This window comes from Onychomys torridus, chromosome 23 (genome assembly GCF_903995425.1).
Source record: "Onychomys torridus chromosome 23, mOncTor1.1, whole genome shotgun sequence".
NCBI lineage: Eukaryota > Metazoa > Chordata > Mammalia > Rodentia > Cricetidae > Onychomys > Onychomys torridus.
Genome location: NC_050465.1, coordinates 5,212,551 through 5,232,509, shown reverse-complemented (window position 1 = coordinate 5,232,509; position 19,959 = coordinate 5,212,551). Strand labels below are relative to the sequence as shown.

The following is a 19,959-nucleotide window of genomic DNA, read 5'->3' as shown; positions in this document are numbered from 1 at the left end:
GATGGATGACTACCACCAGTGAGTATAAATGAGCTCTCTCTGTCACTGAGGGCTGGGCTGAGGGCCAGAGCATGTGGACTGCTCCTGCACAAAGCTGTCTCCCTTCCAAGTCCAACCTGAATCTTCTTCCTACCTTGAGCCTCCACAATTTGAGACTATCTGCCTATTAATTATTCTTTTGCTCAAGGGCACCTGCTGCTCGTCAGCTTCAAGCTGAGAAAATCCAAGCCAGTGAATGCCACAGAAATGAAATGTTTAATTAAGATCGCTTTCCCTTCCTGGAGGAAGAAACCCAGCACTGTGCTGCTGGGCTTTCTCTGGGTGGTGACACCAGCCACTCTTCTCTGTAACAATGGGCAGAGGTATGGCACATCCCTGACCAGGCCAGTGCCATCTACCCTGAGCTGGGGACAGAGATTGCCTGGCTTGCACACCCATCTCACAGACTGCAAGCAGCATTGTTTTAACTTGAAACACTGGCAGAAACTCCATCCATTAGGATGTGGCCCTCCTGTGAGACTGTGGCAACCACTCCTGAATGTCACCTGCAGAGAAGGAAGTAACTCCGCCTGGAACAAAGGGCTTCATGGGCAGGAGGGAGGTGCCCTGATGATGACAGAGCTGGGTACGTCAGATAGGAGCTGTCACCTCGTCTCACCTGTGCAAGCCATCCGTCAGGGCTCTGCGGCCATGCTGTCTACCAGAAGCAGCAAAGCAGAGCACCTTTATGAACTCGGTTCTCTAGTACCCTGTGTTCTCTACTCCACTACTAAACACCACTACGGCAAGACAAAAGAAGCCTTTCAGTACGAGCAACGTCGACAGAGGCAGCTGGGCAGGCCAGGTCTGCCGACTGCTTCCACCCAGGCGGGGGCATGCAGCCTGTGCAGCCTGACCCAAGTCTGCAGGGCTGAACGCAGCAGCTACAGCACACCCAAGAGCCCACTGCTCTCACATACAGTGAACTGCATGTCCTGACGGATTCCAAAAGACTCACTGACAAGTACTCCATAAAAGGTCCATTGGGAGACTCGGTGACATCATTCCATGGCTACATTTCCAAGCAGGGCTGAGGGTCCCAAGGAGATGACCTAAAGGGCCACCAGTCTGGGGTGCTGCCTGAGGGCAGAAACAATAACAGCCCTGTGGGCATGTGAAGGGAAATGCTTCGGAGAACAAAGGGGTGTTTCTTCGGACCTGAGCATCCTCACCACACAAGGGCCGGCTGAGGTGCCCGTGATGACGAGGTGCCTGCTGATGCCACCACGAGAGGGCGCACACCACAGCAGAGCTTGTGGCCCTCCTCAAACCACGGATGAGCCCTTGACTCAGGACAAGCCAATACTTGCTATACACACCAAACGCTAACAACAGAATGTCAAACAGCAGAAACTAAGTTTGTGGGAGCACTCATCCTCAATTATTACTGGCTGAGAAGACTATGTGGACCAGACCAGGTGTCGTGCCACAAGCCTGTTTAATTCTAGCACTTGGGAGGTTGAGCCAGCAAGAGGGTAAATTAAAAGCTAGCCTGGGCTACAGTGAGTTCCACAGCAGCTAAGTACATAAGGAAGATACTGTCTTAAAAAGCCCAAACCAGCCAAAAAAACCCACTCAGGCCCCGAAACCTGCAACACCTTTTAGTTCAGGCAGGCTCTCGGGAAGATAGGCCCCAACACCACCTGGTTCCCAGCCGTCTCTTGTGCTGCCAGGGAGTTGAAGCACCCCACCCCACCCCACCCTGCTGCTGTGCTGTGTCAAGGGACACCTGGGGCCAGAAGCACTAGCAACAGTAGGACACAGGAGGCTTTCCAAGGTAGGGCTGGCTTCTCCCAGCTCTACCCTAGATGGCTTCTGAGGAAGCTCTTCATGCCCCAGACCTCATCTGTGACAGAGGCTGACAACAGGACCTGCCTCTCCTGGGGCGACTGTCAGGACTGAAGGCTGTAATTACACACGACCTGTAGACAGAGCATGCCCAGGAGTACAGCCTCATACACATATGTGCAAACAGCCAGGCCTTGTGGGCTGTCAGTGACTGTAGAACCAGAGGGGTCAGCACCTGGGGTTCCCACCAGGAGGCTCTGAAACAGGCCAATCTTTACAAAATGGTCCTGCTAACAACATGGGCACCTCTGTCACTCATTCATCAGGTATTTACAGAACACGCTCATACTGTACACGCTATGGTAGCTATGGACACAGAAGACAGATGAGGTAGCTATGTCAGGGTCCGTCTTGCAGAACCACAGAGGCTGGGAGGAAGGCTATCTTCCATAAAGGAACAACCCCATTAGCAGGCACTGCTGAGACACACCAGTGTCCTGGAGGAAGTGGGTCACTTCCATCTCAGGTGTGAGACACAAAATTCCTTATCCCGTCCTCTCTGTATCACTGAGGCTGGGGCAGCAGGAATAGGGGGTCTTGGAGGTTCAGGCAGGTCACTGGGGAGATGGTAGGACAAAGAGTGAACTAAATGGGGAGATGCACAGTGAGTGGGAGGCCCACATGGAGGTCCTCCACCATTGGAAGCTTGCTAAGGGGCAGGAGCTCATCTGTCTTCCAGAGGTAAGTTAGAGTCCAGCACATGGGAAACAGGAATGCTTGCGTGCATGCGTGCGTACAAACACAACCAAGCCCCACATCTCATGACAAACAACACTATTATTTAAAATGTGGGCTTGTCCCTTCCTTCCATGCCAAGGTCAGAGACGTGCAATGGAGCTGAGCTCTAAGAGACGACTGTCATAAGCAACATTCACAGAAGCCAGCGATAAGCTTTAACTCTGTTGGAAGTTGCTTTTATTAAAAGCAGAACTCTTGACTTATGCCAAGAGTTCACAATTGTATAAACAGTCCCTAATTTTTAAAAATTATGACAATGGATGGCTTGTTCCAGAGGTCGTCATAACACCCCACAAGGGACAGGGTAAGCCCACGGTGGCACATGCATACAAGTGTATGTGTGACACAGACACAGAGCGGCACAGAGGGGGTGAGGGAAGTGCAGAGACAACACCCTAGTCCTGTACACAGACCACCACCTGTGGGTCGGCAATTCTGGCTCTGCCAGGCACACTCAAAGTTCTAGCTCCTATCACCAGGGATAGCCTGGCCAGGAGCATCCGCCCGAGAGAGAGCACGCCCACCCTTCAGGCCCCAGGAAACAGAATGGAGTAGGTATGGGCAAGCTTGCAACCTCACACCCTGCTTATTCCAAGTGCCTCCTACAGGCGAGATGTGCCACTCACCACTTTGAGCTCCGGTACAGATCGGCTGAGTGTCCATTCCTGGCTGTTCACGAAAGCATCTGCAACGGAAGAGGGAAATGTGAGGTGCCATGTCACAACTCACGGCAAATCAAAATGTCCCCTAGATGTCGTTTTTGGAAGGGAGGCAAGGGCACTATAGAAGGGTCACACCAGCCCCCGCCCGACCTTACTCCTACCCTGGAGGCCATGACTTGCCCAAGTTCACACTTCCTGGCCTCAAGGCTGTGGTGGGCAGTCCACACCCAGCAATGCTGAAGACCTCTTGTGCTGTCCACCCCCTGCTCAAGCTCCAGCATTTCCTCATGTCCACAGCAGACTGGAGGGCGTTCCTGATTCTCCACAACGTGGAGACACTGAGGCAGGAGCCTGACCTGCCTGGACCTGACCTTTTCATCGTGGTGAATCCTACTCAAACAGTGACTTTTCTGAAATCTCACAAAAAAGAAAAGGAGAGATGGTATCTAGAACAAGACAGCAGGACGCAGAAGAGAAAGTCTCTGCTGGACATGATGATCCTCAGGAGAAACCAGAGAGGTGATTTAGCCGGGGTGGTCTGGGGTGTGTCAGAAAGACAAAGAGTCCCTCGGTCCTGGGGACTCAGCCATGGTGCTCACCCCTCTGCCTCACACCGGACAAGCCCACAACCATTGTCCATGGCTTTGCTCACATGACTTTCACACTTCCCGTGTGCCATTTCCTGTCAGAAATGACGGCCTGCGGTAGTGGCCACCACAAGGCAGCCACAGCTGCACTTTCCAGTGTAATTCACTCTTGAGAGCCTTCCTCAAATGACTCCTGTTATCTCTTCAGTCGCCCAAAAAGCAAAGTCACTCACAACACATGCGAAGTCAAGTTGGTCATCATTCTCAGAAGGGTGCACAGTGCTTAGACCCAGCAGTGTCAGGGCCAGAAGCAACGGCCTGCTGCTCCTCTGTGGGCTGCTGGACAAGGGTGAGAGGTGCTTAGACGAAACCAAGCAGACCAGGAAAAGACAGTCCACCTGGCACCAAAGAGGCTGCAAGCAACGCTGGCCAGATGTCACTGAGGTCTAAGGAGATGAGCTGCCCGGAGGGAGATCTCTGCTCGGGGGAGCCAAAGCAGGAGGGACTGGGTGGTCTGCAGAGGCTGCAGAGGACGAGACATTTGCACAAAAGCGCTGTGGCATTGTGTGGCATCTTTTTATTTGCAAACACATCCACACTCAAACGGTATGTTCATTTTTGTGGCAGCTAGGTAGGTTAATAAAGTATTTGACTTAATTGGTAAAGAAGAAAAAAAAAACCCACCTGAAAGCTAAAGAATGCACACAGCTTTCATTAAGAAACCCTTCTTTAAAAAACGTCTGCCCAGTCTGAAGGGAAAGTTGGCACACTCAAGACCAAAAGAAAAGAGTCAGGTGCTTTAGTCAGAGACGCCTGCACCGCAAGCTTCTGCCACCTTTCTGTGTGGCTTTTCAGTGGTCGGGCCTTGTGCGACAGAGGGCACCAGAAATGTAGGCTACGCAGCATCTACCTAGAAACTTCCTTAACCCAGCAGGGAGAAGGGGCCCAGGGCAGACCACATCTCTGTCTCACGCAGAGTCTCCAGAGCAGCTACCTGTTTCAAGGAACAACTCTGGTATGTCTGCACACACTTTCCAAGGATCTTCTTCCCAGTGGGGTGGAGCCAAAAGTCACAGATGTCTGTGGGCTTGGTTACTAGCCTATACTAGGGCCAAGATTCAACCCCCTGCAGGGAATAAAACTGAGTGTGATGCATGCTTGCAATCTCCACACTTTACAGGTAGAATCATAAGGATCAAAAGTTCAAGGTCATCCTAGGCTACACAGTGAATTCAAAGCCAACCTGGACTATCCTGTCTCCACATTCACGAAAACTATGTCACAGAAGAAACTGCTGTGCCCCACCTAACACCCCACTCCCTGGAATACACATTCCATGAATCAGTTGTTTAGATAAAGTGCTACTGGGCTAGAATTTAATGGTAGGTTAGAGATTACCACTGATGGGCTGTGGGTTCCACTGAGCCTCTGATGGGTGTGGGCCAGGCTACCTGGCTCCTGCTTGATACCACAGGTGTTCACCACTGTGGCTCAGGACAAGAAACTTTCATCGTTCCTCATCATCAACCTAGTGCTAGGCTTCAATTATTATTATTACTTTTTTTTGAAGTGCAGTGCATCCAATCAGGGCCTCCTGCATACTAGGCAAGTGCTCTAACAACAAGCTACATTCCCAGAACTTAACCATCTTTATTCAGTTCAACAAAAGAAAGTGGGTGCTATGTCCTAGCCCCTCTATAGTGACAGAGTACTGGGATTCCAGGTTAGACACATAACATGTGACATCAGGTTCCTTCACTGGTCTCTGGTGATCAGGACCAGTGAATTATAAGTAATAACCAAGTGGACACAAGGACAAAGGTACAGGGACTGCATTGCCCACAATGGGCTCCAAGATTCATGACGACACACCTCAACTGTAGCATGTGCTGGCAGATGAGAAGCAGGAAGGCCATAGACTAGGCTTGAGGGGTTAGGGCTGCCTCTATGATCCTTCTAAGCAGCTCGAAGGGCAGCTACTGACCCACAGAGGGCCACAGCGGACGTGATTCAGCAGGGGACACCATACATCCCCATGGGGGCCACCCACTTTAGAAATACTACAATGCCATCAACTCCACTGTGCACAGATGCAGACAGCAGCCTCCATAGCCCTCTGCCCAGACCTCTCCTAACCTCAGTTCCTCCTGACTAAGGAGTGTGGAGGGCAAAGGCATCCTGAACCCTCCTTTATCTGAGAGGTAGAGGATGCTGAGCTAGTTGGGTGTGACCAAAGATCGGACATAAAAAGAAGGTGATCTCCCAGCTCAGGAAACATGGAAATGTCAGCCCTGCCCCTATCCCCACACAGCCCTGACCTACCCCCTGCTCCATGCCAGGCCAGGTTCATCCATCTCCCTACCTTGCCTGAAACACAGGCACAGCTTCCAGGATCCTGGAGACTGGAACGTGGAAAGTCTCAGCACAGCTTCCTCAGAACTATCACTCACTCCCACCCACTGCCCACCCACTCCAAAATTCCTATCTTCCTTTCAGGGGGCCTTGGGCTCATTCAGAGCAAAGCCCCATTCCCTACTATAAGGACCAGAAGGCAAAGCAGGGTCACTAGTAGGCTTTGTCCCTGTGACGGCTAGTGTTGGTCCATGAGACAAACTGCAAGTTCAGGTCAGAAGAGCCTGACCAAGGACAATCTCACTTGGTTCAATCCGCAGCACATAAGCATGGACACACAGGGGGAAATCCATGTGATACCATCACAAGCATCTTAAAACAAAGACCCTCTGGTGAGCCTACCCTTGCACCGTGCCCAGGCAAGGTCCAGCAGCGACCAGAGAATGAGCAAGATGACTGAACTGGAACCCAGGCAGCCAGGACCCATGGGCTCCTCACCTGCAGCCTGAAGGAGCCTGGCGACAAATGGCATATTTCTAGGGAAGCTTTAAACTCCACACAGCTCCACTGGGTGCCTTCCTTGGGCCTCAGAACCTTGAGCTAATGGCTTAGAATATTCTTTAGCACACACTCCTCCCACCCCAGTCCAAACTGCATCATTTGGCTGGTGGACACAAGCCCCAGGACAGCCAAGGCTGGAGATAAGGTACTAGAAGCCAGGTCTGCAGGACCATAGTGACTTCATGCACCCCACCCCCACCTGTTTGGATTCAAGGACCACAGACACAAGCTCCAGCCACAACTCACCAAGCAGCTGCCGCCAGGGTAAAAAAAGGAAACTGAAATTGTAGGTGAGAAAACAACCAAACAAACACTGTCTCAGGGACTGGAATGCTCTTGGAACCTTAAATTCAGCAAAGGTTTTTTAGAACTGCACTCTGTTTAGCAACAGACTTGAATTTTTCTTTTCTTTTCTTTTTTTTTTAACCTGAGAACATTTGCAAAGCCCTGAAATAGAAAACAATAAAAAAGAGAGCAAGTCCACCCAGAGACCAGGAGGTGGGGAAGTGAGGTCGCTGGTCCTATCAAAGCCTTGCTGAGGAGGGAGACAAGATACCTCCAGAGGAGTCAGAGCTCTGTGGCACAGTGCTTACTACCCAAGGCAGCAATGACTTCCAAACCTGTGTGCGATAGGATGACAATTTTTATCCAAACTTTGCATTTCCAGTTGAGTAACCCATGAGCAAACCCAGTCCTCGGGGCTACTAGATGACTGCCAGATTCCCTTGTGAGTTCCAGCTGCTCCTCAGTGGCCCCAAAGACTCACAACCAAGATGGCTCCCTCCCCCACATCCCTGACACTCACATTCCCCATTCCTGAGACCTGTCCTTTGAAGAGTGGCAAATGGCATGTCACCAAGATACCACCACGCCCGGCCAGCCCTGCAGGTATGGCCGCACCTCAATCCCAAGCATCTTTTCCGAGCCCTGGTGTGGCTCAAGATCCTTCTCAGAAGAGACCACAGGTAAGAGGCCCTTCCTCTTCTCCCCTGCAGTCTCAGTCAAAAGGCACCAGCTGAGGCGGGGTCTCAAGGGCTCAGGAAGAGTCCCTTTAGTGACTTTTCCCCCCCGGCGCCCTTGCTTAGGAGGGAGAGTGTTCTAGAAGTACTACCTAATGCTGCATGCCTATCGGGAATGGCTTGAGAACAAGTCTGACAAGGATACGTGGAAAATGTGAGGATGTGAGATTGGAACGGAGGACAATATTCCTCTGAATGTGAAAACCGAGGCCAGAGCTCACAAGCTGAGTGGAGCCAGGAGCAGCAACCATGGCCTCCCGTGTGAGCTCCATATGTCCATACTCCACATTCCCTTGAGAAAGACGTGTGCTGGGTGAGCAGAGGCTGTAATATGCCGACTGAAATACTGGCGGCTCTGAAGCCTGTGCCCTCATTCCATCCAATTTTCATTCACTGCCGTCACCCAGGTGATGAAGGCATTTGCTGCGAGCCTCTTCCCGGGGCAGGCTACAGATCCTCAGGGAGAAAGACTATAGCCCCAGTTCTTTCTGAGGAGCAGAAAGAACAAAGGGCATTGCATCTTCATGCCCCTCAAGGCCACCTGAGAGCTGGGGTGTCTATAACTGACCTGTTGCTAACCTGGCACCTCCGGCAAAGCACACCACCTTCCTGTTGCCCTACCGCACACAGGTCTCACTTTCAGCCTGCGCTCCAAACCTGAACAGCATACACGGGTACAAGGCATTTGAACACTTGGTCCTGGCTGATGGTGCTCTTCCGAAGAGTTTACAGGGAAATCACACCCCATTTCCTGTTTGTTCTCTGTTCCATATTTACGGTTAAATGTGTGATCGTTCAGCTTCATGGCCCTGCCACCATACCCATGACTCCTCCAGCCCCCAGCAGATTCTGATTCCTCTGAAACCATAAGCCAAAAATAAACTGTCTTGCATAAACTGGTTCTGGCCATGATGTTTCATCACAGCAACAGCAAAACCACCCGGGCAGTCATTATGCTCAGCTCAACTTGACAACCCCTGGGCTCTGGGTCACCTTTGGCCACTTTCACCCAGCAAGGTAACCCCCCAGCTGCAGCAGCCCCATCCCCTGGGTGACCGTATCTGAGTGACATAGTACAACTCTGCTGGGATGGTCCTATGTGCTTGAGCATAGGCCCGGCCCCAGCAAATACTATAACCCTGAGAAAATCAGGTTTCTCACAGACAAGGCTCTAAAATAAATTTGGTAGAACACATGGAGCACGAGAACTAGGTCACAGACATGTGAAACCGGCGCTCAGTCTGTCTACCAAGTAATTAACTAGGCAGAGTATGAACAACACAAAGCATGGTGGGTGGAGGAATGGCCAGCGGGCCGCGGTGGCTGCTGGAGAGGCTGGCTGACTGAGAGGCAGGGCTCACAGGACTCTGTTTTCCCAGTTACCCACCTTTACCGACTTCAGTCTTGTCTGAATTCTGGAGCTTCCACTGCTTTTACAAGAAAGGGCAATAAAGGTACTTTTGCACACAGGGGTGGTCCCACTCATGCCTGGAGGATGGCTAAAGTTCCAGTGGGTGGCCAAGGCTGTAAACCCTGAAGCCTATAAAGGTCAGTCTTCTGTTGAAGAGGCTGAAAAGCATAATTACAAAGGAAATGCACAGGAAAGGGCTCATGGTTTCTCTACTTCTCCTTCCTTACACCACAAGGCTCAAGGGTCTTCCCTACCTTTAGAGGTCTTTTCAACAGAAAAACTAACAGAAGCCTATTTAATGTACATATCACCAGCCATGGGTAGGGCTCAGCATGTCCCACCCATCGCTGAGTGCCTGTCTCCACCCAGGGCTACACAACATCCCAAACAGAAGCTACAGCTAAAGATCCACCAGGATTCCCGTCAACACTGTTTCACGGTAAGTCAGGAAGGGAAACTCAGTACCATGTGCTCTGGTACCCACCTAACCCCGGTCATGGACGCTCACAGCCTCAGGCACACTTGCCTTTTATTCATATGTCACTTATCAGGAGAGGAGAGGAGCACACCCCATCTAAACACAAACAAGGTGAGTTGCCCAGTGTTAGCAGGACATACCCCAAAAGGTCTAGATAAGATGGCTGTGCAAGACAATCACAGGTTACCCAAAAGGAGGGCCCCAGTCTTGACCATGTCCTTCCCTCTGACTGAACTTGAGGACAGGCGCGCGCGCACACACACACACACACACACACACACACACACACACACACACTACAGCCTCCCAACTCAGGTGGCAATTTATGTTGCTTTTATTAAAAGCCCACAATATGCTTTCAAAACTAAAAGACATCAAATATGCCAAGATTTTCCATTAGAAAAGCCACAGACTACCATGGAACCAGCTCATAAGATCTGTACTTTGCCAGAACAATCACGTCCATTTGCGGCATGATGTGGCTTTCTGTGCATAGATGAAAGCAATTAGAATCCATCTGCAATGAACTAGCCCACTAGATGTATTCCGCTTCCTACTGGACTTACGGAAGGTGGTGCAGTATCCTCATGGTGGGGGCAAAGCCAGAGGGCTAGGAGTGTACCCATGCATAGAGGCTCCCCACTAGGGAGCACCCCGAGTTTGGGCTACAGATATAAAAACGTCCCACAGGTTACATCGTCAAAACAGGGCTCAACATGCACACTTGGGGTCTGGGATTATTCTGTTTCACTGGTTCAGTCTCCTGAGAAATCTTTGTAGTTTCTGGCAACTCACTCGGCCCTGCAGCTCACTAGCCAGCCTCTGGGTGCTCGTTTCTTTGACAAAACTCACAGTACACTGAATGTCTGTCTACACTGAGGAACTTAATCTCTGGTCCTGTCCCACCAGCCACTAGCTCCCATCTGCAAGCTGCTCCACCCAGTGTTCCCTCCTCGTGAGTGGAGTGGCAGAGCAGGGTGAAGGAGTCCATGCAGTGAAGGCCACACTCAGACCCAGAGGAACGTGGGAAGGGAGAAACAAGGGTCCCAGAACAAGGTCCCCAGACTCCTCTGCAAAGCCCTCTGCAGATGAGACGAACCCAGAGCAGGAAGGATCTACTGAGTCCTCCTGGGCACCTACAAGCCAGTTCCTGTCACGTGACACTGTTATGGTCACATGCTCGTGGTCGCAGTACATCTGATGTGGAAATGAAAAAGAAGACCAGAAGCCAATCGTGGTTTCCTTAGAGCCTGGGGAGGTGAGGGTACTCCCCTGTGACTGGTTCTAACCAACGTCTGCGCAGGATGCTGTAGCTCTTCTATACCTCTACATATGCATCTCTCTAGATAAAAATTCCACTACTCCGTGGGGTAACAATCTACTGAATGGGGCTGTCAGGACAGTCCGCACACTGCTGACTGCCATCCTCTTCCAATATGCACAGTCTAGCCACAGAACTCTAAATGATACCCCTTTCAATCCTAGAATAGCGAATAATAACAGCAGTATCCACAGGTAGAAAGGCTGGCCTGTCCCTGGAGGTGACAGCTCCATAGTTAGCTGCATGGGCCTAACTACATACAGGCTGGGCAGACTCAGGGCCCCAGAGCTGGACTCTCACCCAAGTGACCAAGGCCTCGGAACCATCTGGACAGATTTTCTGTGGCTACAGATCTTATTGTGACCCCCTCCCCCAGTGCTCCCGGCACCCCCATCTCAGCAGGCTGAGATCCCAAGCTCACAGCCTAGATGGAGAAGAGCCCACAGTGAACAACTTCCAAGGTTTCTGGCATATCTAAAATAGCAGCCTCGAGTCTGTGCCAAACCCTCAGCACAGGCCCAAAGTGTTTATGTGGCTGAATTTAGAACTCTGGACACAAAACCATCGATTTCAACTTCTTGAAACCAAGAGTAGAACCAGACTGGAGAGAAAATAAACCACACAACAGCAACAGGAGGGTGTCAGCAGAAGACAACGAAACAGCATCCGTTTAAGACCCATCCACCCAGGGCCAGGAGGTCTGCACCTTACCCAAGTGGATAGCCAAACACAGTAGGCACCAAGAGCAGGCGGTGCGGTACCCGGCTCCTCATATCACTGCTCTGCTAGGGACCCAATAAGAATGCCATGCCATGCTGCACAGAACCCACACCCATGTGGAGGCCCCTCCCATCAGTCTTGCTCTAGTTCCTAACTGTGTCCCGTGGCAGGTATTCTCAAGAAGTACTTCTGGAATATAGTAGGGTGGGGGCTGAGAACAGGAGTCTTACAGCTGGGGCTCCTGGGCAGCCACAGGCTTATTTCTCAAGCTCTAAGCGGCTCTCGACACCTCTAGATATGCATCTCCACAGACAGTAATTCCTTAACTCAGTGGGGTAATAATCACAGCACAGGGCTGTCAGTGTAGGCAGTGCGTGGCTGACTGCCACGGGCTTTCACTATGCCCAGTCTGGCCAAGGGACCAGAGGATGTGTTGGCTGCTGCCGAGGCGGCCTGCTGCGACACAGCAACAAAGCCAGTCTAGGAATGGGCTCAGTTCCTTGAGTGACAGTGAGTGACAGGAGGAGGAGACTAAGGCACCAGGGTGAGAGGCTGGGTCCAGCCCGGCCATGCTCCCCTGCATGTCTCCTGGCACTCTGAAGCCTTTCTGTTCTGGGGTTGATGAAAGGGACCGTGGTTTCTACTCATCAGTGGTCACTCCCCTGTCAAAGTCCCAATGGTTGCTCACAGAGTTAGACAGAATCTCAACCAACAGGGAAAAATTCTAATCTCTTCTCCACTCACGGGAAAGAGAAAGAGGACCTGGGGCTGCCGGCAGACCCGGCCCTTGGTGTGCTGGAATCTGAGCTTTCCTGAAAGCTACCTCTGCTACTTTGGGGAGAAGCAGAAAGTTCCAGAAGTATGCTGGAGGCGGGGTGGGGGGGGGCATATGAAAGTCAAGTAAGATGACAGGTCCCCTGCCAACTCCAGAGAATGAAAGCCCAGTGCTGGTGGAGAACAGAACCCAAGTACTCAGCCTCAAGACCCCTCTCCAGAGAGGAAATGAGGGGTCAGACACACAGACCAATGACAACTCCACAGGACTACAGACCGAGGTGTGCAGAAGGAAAGTTCTGATTCAACTGCCCGTGTCAAGAACAGAAGTTAAGAGAAGAATCCACGAGGATTGGGTACAAGTCCAGATTCACCTGAAAACACACCTTCCCTTAGAAGAGACACTTAGTGAAGTCCCTCAGACCTTCCTGGTCCTGCTAACATCCCAAAGGAAGCCTCCAGCAATGTCCTGTGTGTGGCTAACTGACCTGAGTAAAGAGGGCTTCCTCAGGCCATGGTGGCTCACATCTTTAATCCCAGCACAGTGGATCTCTGTAGTTTGAGGCCAGCCCAGTCTACAGAGTGAGTTCCAGGACAGACAGGGCCCGAGAAACTTTGTCTCAAAAACAAAACAACCAACCAAACGCCCAAACAACCAAGATTCCTATTTATGCTGGAAACACGTGGACTGAAAAGGCAGGCTACGTAGACCTAGGTCTTGAGCTGTCCCTTCATACCGCACACACGCAACAACAACACAATTGATCTTCATGGTTTATCAGATTAAACCGAGAGACACCCAGTAAACACGGAGAAACACAGATTTGGTTTTTTACTAAGACAAGGTCCTAGCTCAGGCTGGTCACAAACTGGCTACACAACTGAGGCAACTACTGAAGCGGTCCTCCTGCCTCTGCCTCGGCCTCCCAAGTGCTAGGATTACAGACAGACAGACAGATGCACAGACATAAACATACACCTGCCTCTGCCTCCCAAATGCTAGGATTACAGACAGACAGATAGATAGACGCACAGACACAGACATAAACATACACCTGCCTCGGCCTCGGCCTCCCAAGTGCTAGGATTACAGACAGACAGACAGACGCACAGACACAGACATAAACATACACCTGCCTCGGCCTCAGCCTCCCAAGTGCTAGGATTACAGACAGACAGACAGACGCACAGACACAGACATAAACATACACCTGCCTCGGCCTCGGCCTCCCAAGTGCTAGGATTACAGACAGACAGACAGACGCACAGACACAGACATAAACATACACCTGCCTCTGCCTCCCAAGTGCTAGGATTACAGACAGACAGACAGACAGATGCACAGACACAGACATAAACATACACCTGCCTCGGCCTCCCAAGTGCTAGGGTTTTACACACTTACACACACACTTCTTTTGGGCAGTGCTTGTGATACAATCCAGACCTAGTGCATCACCCAAGCAAGCACGCTGTCACTGATCCCCTGAGCCCCTAAAACAGATCTCTGACTAATATTTAAGATGAATGATCTCTGTGTGACGTACTTGGCCTTAGACATCCAAAGCAAACTGTCACTGCCATTAGGTTCATCTAGGACAAATGAAAAGTCATGCCTAGGAAGTTCACAGAGCTGAAATTCCGCACTGGTCAACACTGGCCACCTGGAAAACAGAGGCCGAATGACTGGGCCTGAGGGAACCAGAGCGCTTTGCCTGCCAAGAGACCAAAGCTACTACCTTAGTCAAGAAAAATGACTCAAAACTCTCACGCACTGTGGAGATCAGCTGTCTTTAAAATGTGAATGTATGTGCCAGCAAAGGCCTATATTGTGCCAGCACAGAGCATCCGAGAATGTGTTTCCTTTCAAGGCAGGGGACGTCTCATTGCAAACATAAGGAAACTGGGGCCAGCAGGTTGCTCTCAGCCCCTCCCTATGGCCTCCTCTCTGCAGTTCACTGAGCATCCTTGTAAGTGGTGAAGCCACCAGATCCCTGGGGATCCAGGTGGGAGAGCAGATAGATGATAAGCCCGGATCCTCAGAACCAGAACCTGGAGAGTGCATGTGTACTTGTCAGTGGCTGTGATCAAGCTCACAAACCTCAGCCTAACTCCAAGTGCACAATTTAGTCCTCATGTTATGACATGGGTGACATTAGAAATTTTATCCTGGGAAGCAAATATTTTACAGTATTAAAACTCCGCCTTCCTTATAAGCCACAGAGAAAACGCCTGAGTAAAACCCCATCATAAAGCACACTGCCAAAGAATCAAACTGTATCATCCCCTGCCACCTGACCTACTCACCTTAAGCACCTCCTCCTCTTCTTTCCCGCCAGGTGCCCAGCCTGGCGTGGGCTTTGTCTGTCAGCTGCCTGTCAGAGGCTCCTGCCTAACTGCACTGGATACTTCACATTCCTAAAAAGCGTTCTGTTGTTAAATACTTTTATTTCTCCAGTTCAAGCAGTGCTAGCAACGCATCAGAAGTGGGTTCAGCTGTCTCTAAGTGGGCAGCAACGATGGCACTACTGTTCCTGTCACCCTACTGGTCAGGTCTGGTCATCAGTGGCATCAACTATATGACATCTAGAACACCTAGGAGACAGGCCTTTGGGCACACCTGTGGGAGATTATCCCGTCCTATCAACTGAGCTGGGAAGGCCCACTCACTGTGGGTGGCATCATTCCCTCACTAGGATCCGGGGCCAGACTATATCCCTGGCAAGGGAACGGACCAGTGGCATGTGTTCATTCATCACTCTCTGCCTGCTGATTACGGGTATGGTGTGACCAGCTGCCTCCACTTCCTGCTGCCTGGATTTCCCAGCCATAACTGACTGAGTCCTTGAACTATGAGACAGAATCAACCCCTTTTCTGTATCTGTTCCCCTCACTGGCTGTTCAGAATAAACCCTTCCCCCCGGCCTGCGTCAGAGAGTTTTATCAAGAACGTAACTGAGACATCAGGCTACAGGGGAGCTCTGCAGCCACTCAAAACCAGGAGCAGAGCGAAGAACACCCCAGCTGTAATGGCCCACGTGCGTCCCCATGAAAGACAGTGGATGCATCCCGTGACTACAGCCCAGGAGAGGAGCTAGCAGAGCTCAGTGTGAGTCAGAGAGAGACGCCACTATGCCTAACATCAGCAATAAACTCCGTTCTACATAAACAGCTACAGGATGGATGAGCATTTGATTGAATGAATGGGTAGGTAAAGAGACAGTTAAAAAACTATACTAAGGCAAGGCAGGCAAGCAGACCAGAAAGCCAGGCCCTTGCCCAGTCACCAGCTCCCCACAAGTGGGCACCACACAGCCCTCGCTACCATAACTTTACAACTGACTCTCCAGTCTCAGTGCATCCACAGAACCCTCACAGTCCAACAATCACATCTCTTGGGACTCTGACAACTATGAACACAAAGGACACGCAGCCACACTACAGTCACACGGTCCCCAAGGCTTCAAGATGGTCACAAGCGATCATACACTAGCCCAGTGACCTTGGTACATACTACACGATCCTAATGCCCAAGGGGATTGCCCTAGCTGACGCTGTTAGGTACCCCAATTCTTCACCTCTATAAGATCCTCTACCATGGAGATGTGACACCCATAAACCACTGAACTGGTGTAGTTTTGAAACACAAGCAGAAACTGATGGCAGCTATCATCAGAGAAGAAAATGTTCCATGGTTCCTCTGTCTGCATTCCCTCTACCAGCATATTCCTACCCATGTTCCAGAAGGAATGTGTTTCCAACCCTGCTTTTAAGGCTGCTATGAACCTGACATGCTAACATGACATGCTAATAACCTGAACCTGACATGCTAACATGACATGCTGATACCCCAATATGAACCCGCCTTGCTAACGACTCAAGTCTCTGGTTCTCCAAAGGAGGCTGCAGTGGAGCTAAATCCCTAAAATGAGACCTGAGAATTAACAAGCAGGGGCTGGGTGTGGCCCAGTAGTTAGACTGGCATGTCGGGCAACCTGGGTTTCATTCTTTGCAAGGGAACAACCAGAATTAACATGCACTACATGTGCCATGGGTGATGATTACTTCCATCTAGCTGGCAGCCAACCCCAGGCCAAAAAGGGCACAGGAAATGTCCTCAATGCAAATATCATCAGAGTCCTAGGTGCCATGTCCAATCTTTTGACAATATGCCATGATCGATATTGTCATTTCAGTTTATACTTGAGAATGGTACAATCCGGTCACCAAAAGAAAAACAACAAGAAAAAAGAATCTCCTGATAACTTCAGGTTAACAATTCTGTGTTGAGTCACATTCAGAACCCCCTTGGCTGTGTGGGGACTGCAGGCCGAACAACTCCCATGAGCTGGCACCTTCGAAACTCAAATCGCAAAGCCACAGCCCTCTCACCAAAATCTCTGGCATCAGAGTCCCAATGATGGGAACTCCCCCCACCCCCATTCTGGGGGCCTAGGACAAGGTGGGATGCTGTGCTGTGGACACTGAGTCAAAAGCCTCCGACCCAGAAGTTTAGTGAACCCTTGCTATGTAGCTGCATCCTGGTTCCGGTTCTGGGAAGAAACCTGAAGGTTCCTGGTCTTCTCTTCCAAATTACAATTCTCAGTCTTCCTTGAATGTGGCTTCCACATGATCCCAGGGGCCAGGTCAGGCCTGGCCTTAACTTGTGACTCTGGGGTACCCCGGCAGACTCTTGAAAGTCTGAAGTTCCGGTGTAGAAACTAAAATTACCAAAAGAATGGAATGTCCACTCATCCTGGAGTTGAAATGTGAAGCGTTAGGCAGAAACAACAAGACGCAGTACCGTGTACACTGGGGGCAGCTGTCCTGCTTCAGACGACAGGACTCGGGTTGTGGGACACAATTACTATGCTTTTTCCTTTGAGACAGGCTGGCCTCAGATGAGGATGACCTTAAACTTTTGATCCTCCTGCCTACACCTCCTCATTGCTAGGATTATTGGGGTGCATTATCACAACTGGTTTATGTGGTACTGGGCATGGGACCCACCACTTCACTAGGCAAACTATCTACTGAGCTGTATCCCCTGCAAGTTAGAATTTTTTTTTTTTTAGGAGCTCATTGGAGCAACAAGGTAAACACACTAGATAAACACCATCTCCCAACAGAAGCAGCATCAGAATCATTCTGCCCTGGTAGAAGAACCACAGAGTGAGGGCGGGCCTCACAAGGAAGGCTGCTGTCATTGTTTATGGAGTCAATCCTCCCGGGCCTGACAGTCGCAGGCCCGTTTGCAATGGCAGGCACAGAGGACAAGAGGGAACACAGGGGTCCCTTTGACAACCGTCTCGGACACCGACTCTCGTCACTTGAGCCCTGTTCTGCACCAGGCATGCACTGGACAAAGAGAGCCTTCCTGCATGCTGACCACACCAGCTGGCATGCCACATCATGCAAAACCTCACACGGAGAGCATGGGATTGAAAGGGATGCACGGCTTCTTCTGGGTGAGGGTGATGTGAGAACTCGACCCTCTTTTCCCCTTTCACTCCCATGGACAGACTGCACTTCGTAAAATTATCTTCATGTGCTAGATAAGGAGAAGCCAGAAGACTCCCGTCCAGCACTCGCCCTGGTGCGCCCTGGTACTGCGTGAGGATGGAGCTCGCTCTCCCATCTTCTGGTCAGAGTAGCTTACTGCACGCTAAACTGTCTGAGAGCATTATACCTGTTAGTGATACCAGGGTGGGAAGCAAGGAGAGGTGGAACAAAAAGCAACACACACACACACACACACACACACACACACACCCCAACAACAACCAGGGGGAATCTAGAACCCACTTTTAAATTAAAACCAGCCAAGCGAATGGCACGCGACTCCGTTCTTTTAAAGTGCAGGGGCACTTTTTAAAGCAATGTCTCAAAGAATGACCAGGAGGAGAACTAGCTAAGCCAGGTGAGTACCTGCCTCACCAAGGGCCATCGGGAGTGGTGGAAGCCCAGGGCTGTCACCCAGGACAAGCAGAAACTCAACTTGGCTCATCAGGAGCCGAACTACCATGGGCACGCAGATGGTCCTTCTCTCAAAATAATGAAAAGATAATAATCTCCCCTCTTTCCTGCTAATCTGTTGACCTTAATACCAATTCTGCCCTTAATCATGTGGAGCGGCCACACAGCTGTAGTCAACCCCAATAGTGAGGCCACTTCAATAAGAGAATATTCCTCTTTCCTTCATGATCTTACTCACAGTAACATTTTAAATTAATATAGCTGTTCCAAGTCACTGCACTGGAAAAAGAAAATTTTATGCCAGGAACATAAACATTTTTTAGAAGATTATACAACTTCCTTTTCACTGCTCATGTAGGTGTATTAATCACTATTAGCTCTGAGGACAGGATGGGGAGTTCTTTCTTCATGTAGTAAACTCCTGATGATCCTGCAAGGCCCTGCTCATTTTACCCTCAGGAGCACACCAGGCAACTTCTTCCCTAAGGACACTGGCTCTGTCATTTGTGTCCCCTAGCTCTCTCCTCCATCCTCCCCACAAACATTTGACAAGAGCCTGCGTGTGTGCAGTGTCTGTGCTCCACCGTTCATAGAGGGATAAAACCAGCAATGGCCCAGGAAGAACCCACTACCAAGGCTTGCGCATGTTGGCATGAGAAAGCCAGTGTACATGACACTGGGGGACAGTCACAGCTTGCCTGAGTACCCTGCAGACTCACTGTAACTTCTCACTCTCCCCCAATCTGCTGCTCATCTCTTCAGACTGGAACTGTGCTTCCGTTAAATCTCAGATTCTGATGCTTAGAAAATGCAAAGCACACTGCAGATGCCCTATGGATGTGTTAGTACACCACAAAAACAAGACAAACAAACATCAAAACAACAGTGCTTCCAAACACAGGGTAGCCGTTAATAACTAGACAGCCAAACAGATTGCTACTATGGGCACATCTCTGAATACTCTCCTCCAGCAGCAGGATATTCCAAACTCAGGTTGTCAGAAGAGGGGGAAAAAAAAGAAAGATGTAAGCTGGTGAGCTAAGCGGAAATGAAGCTCCAACCAGAGGCCACAGACCTAGAGGAACACAACACAAATCCTGGTTGCCCAAAGATTACCAGGCTGACCTTCAAGCCCACTCTTCAGAGCATACCCAGTGCAGCTGCTGAGTTTCCAGGAGAGAGGATTCCGCCCATCCTTCCAAAGAACAACAAAACCCACAGAACATTCTGCTGCCATCAAAGACTGAGTAGAAAGTCATTCAAAATGTTTCAAATGAAAGGCTGTGAATGACACAGTTTCATTATAAGCTTTTGCCCTGTCCGTGGCAAATCAAACTGAAAAAAATGGACCAAGTTATAACAGCAATTTTCTTTCATTTAATTGCTATTTCCTTCTTCTGGCCACTAAAGTTTCTTGTCCTTTGCTTGATACTCTAATAGCTTTTCATCCCATAATAACTAAGAGATAAGTAA

General features: G+C 50.3%; 1 protein-coding gene across 8 annotated transcripts in view; it reads right to left on the bottom strand.

Annotated features, from left to right (window-relative positions):
* Positions 1–19,959, bottom strand: part of Agap1 (ArfGAP with GTPase domain, ankyrin repeat and PH domain 1) — a 459,873-nt gene that overhangs the window by 303,798 nt on the left and 136,116 nt on the right. For all 8 annotated transcript variants that reach the window (XM_036173288.1, XM_036173289.1, XM_036173290.1 and 5 more), the window contains exon 2: positions 3,252–3,310. In XM_036173288.1, the coding sequence (XP_036029181.1) occupies positions 3,252–3,310 (59 nt within the window). The remainder of the gene's footprint in view (positions 1–3,251; positions 3,311–19,959) is intronic.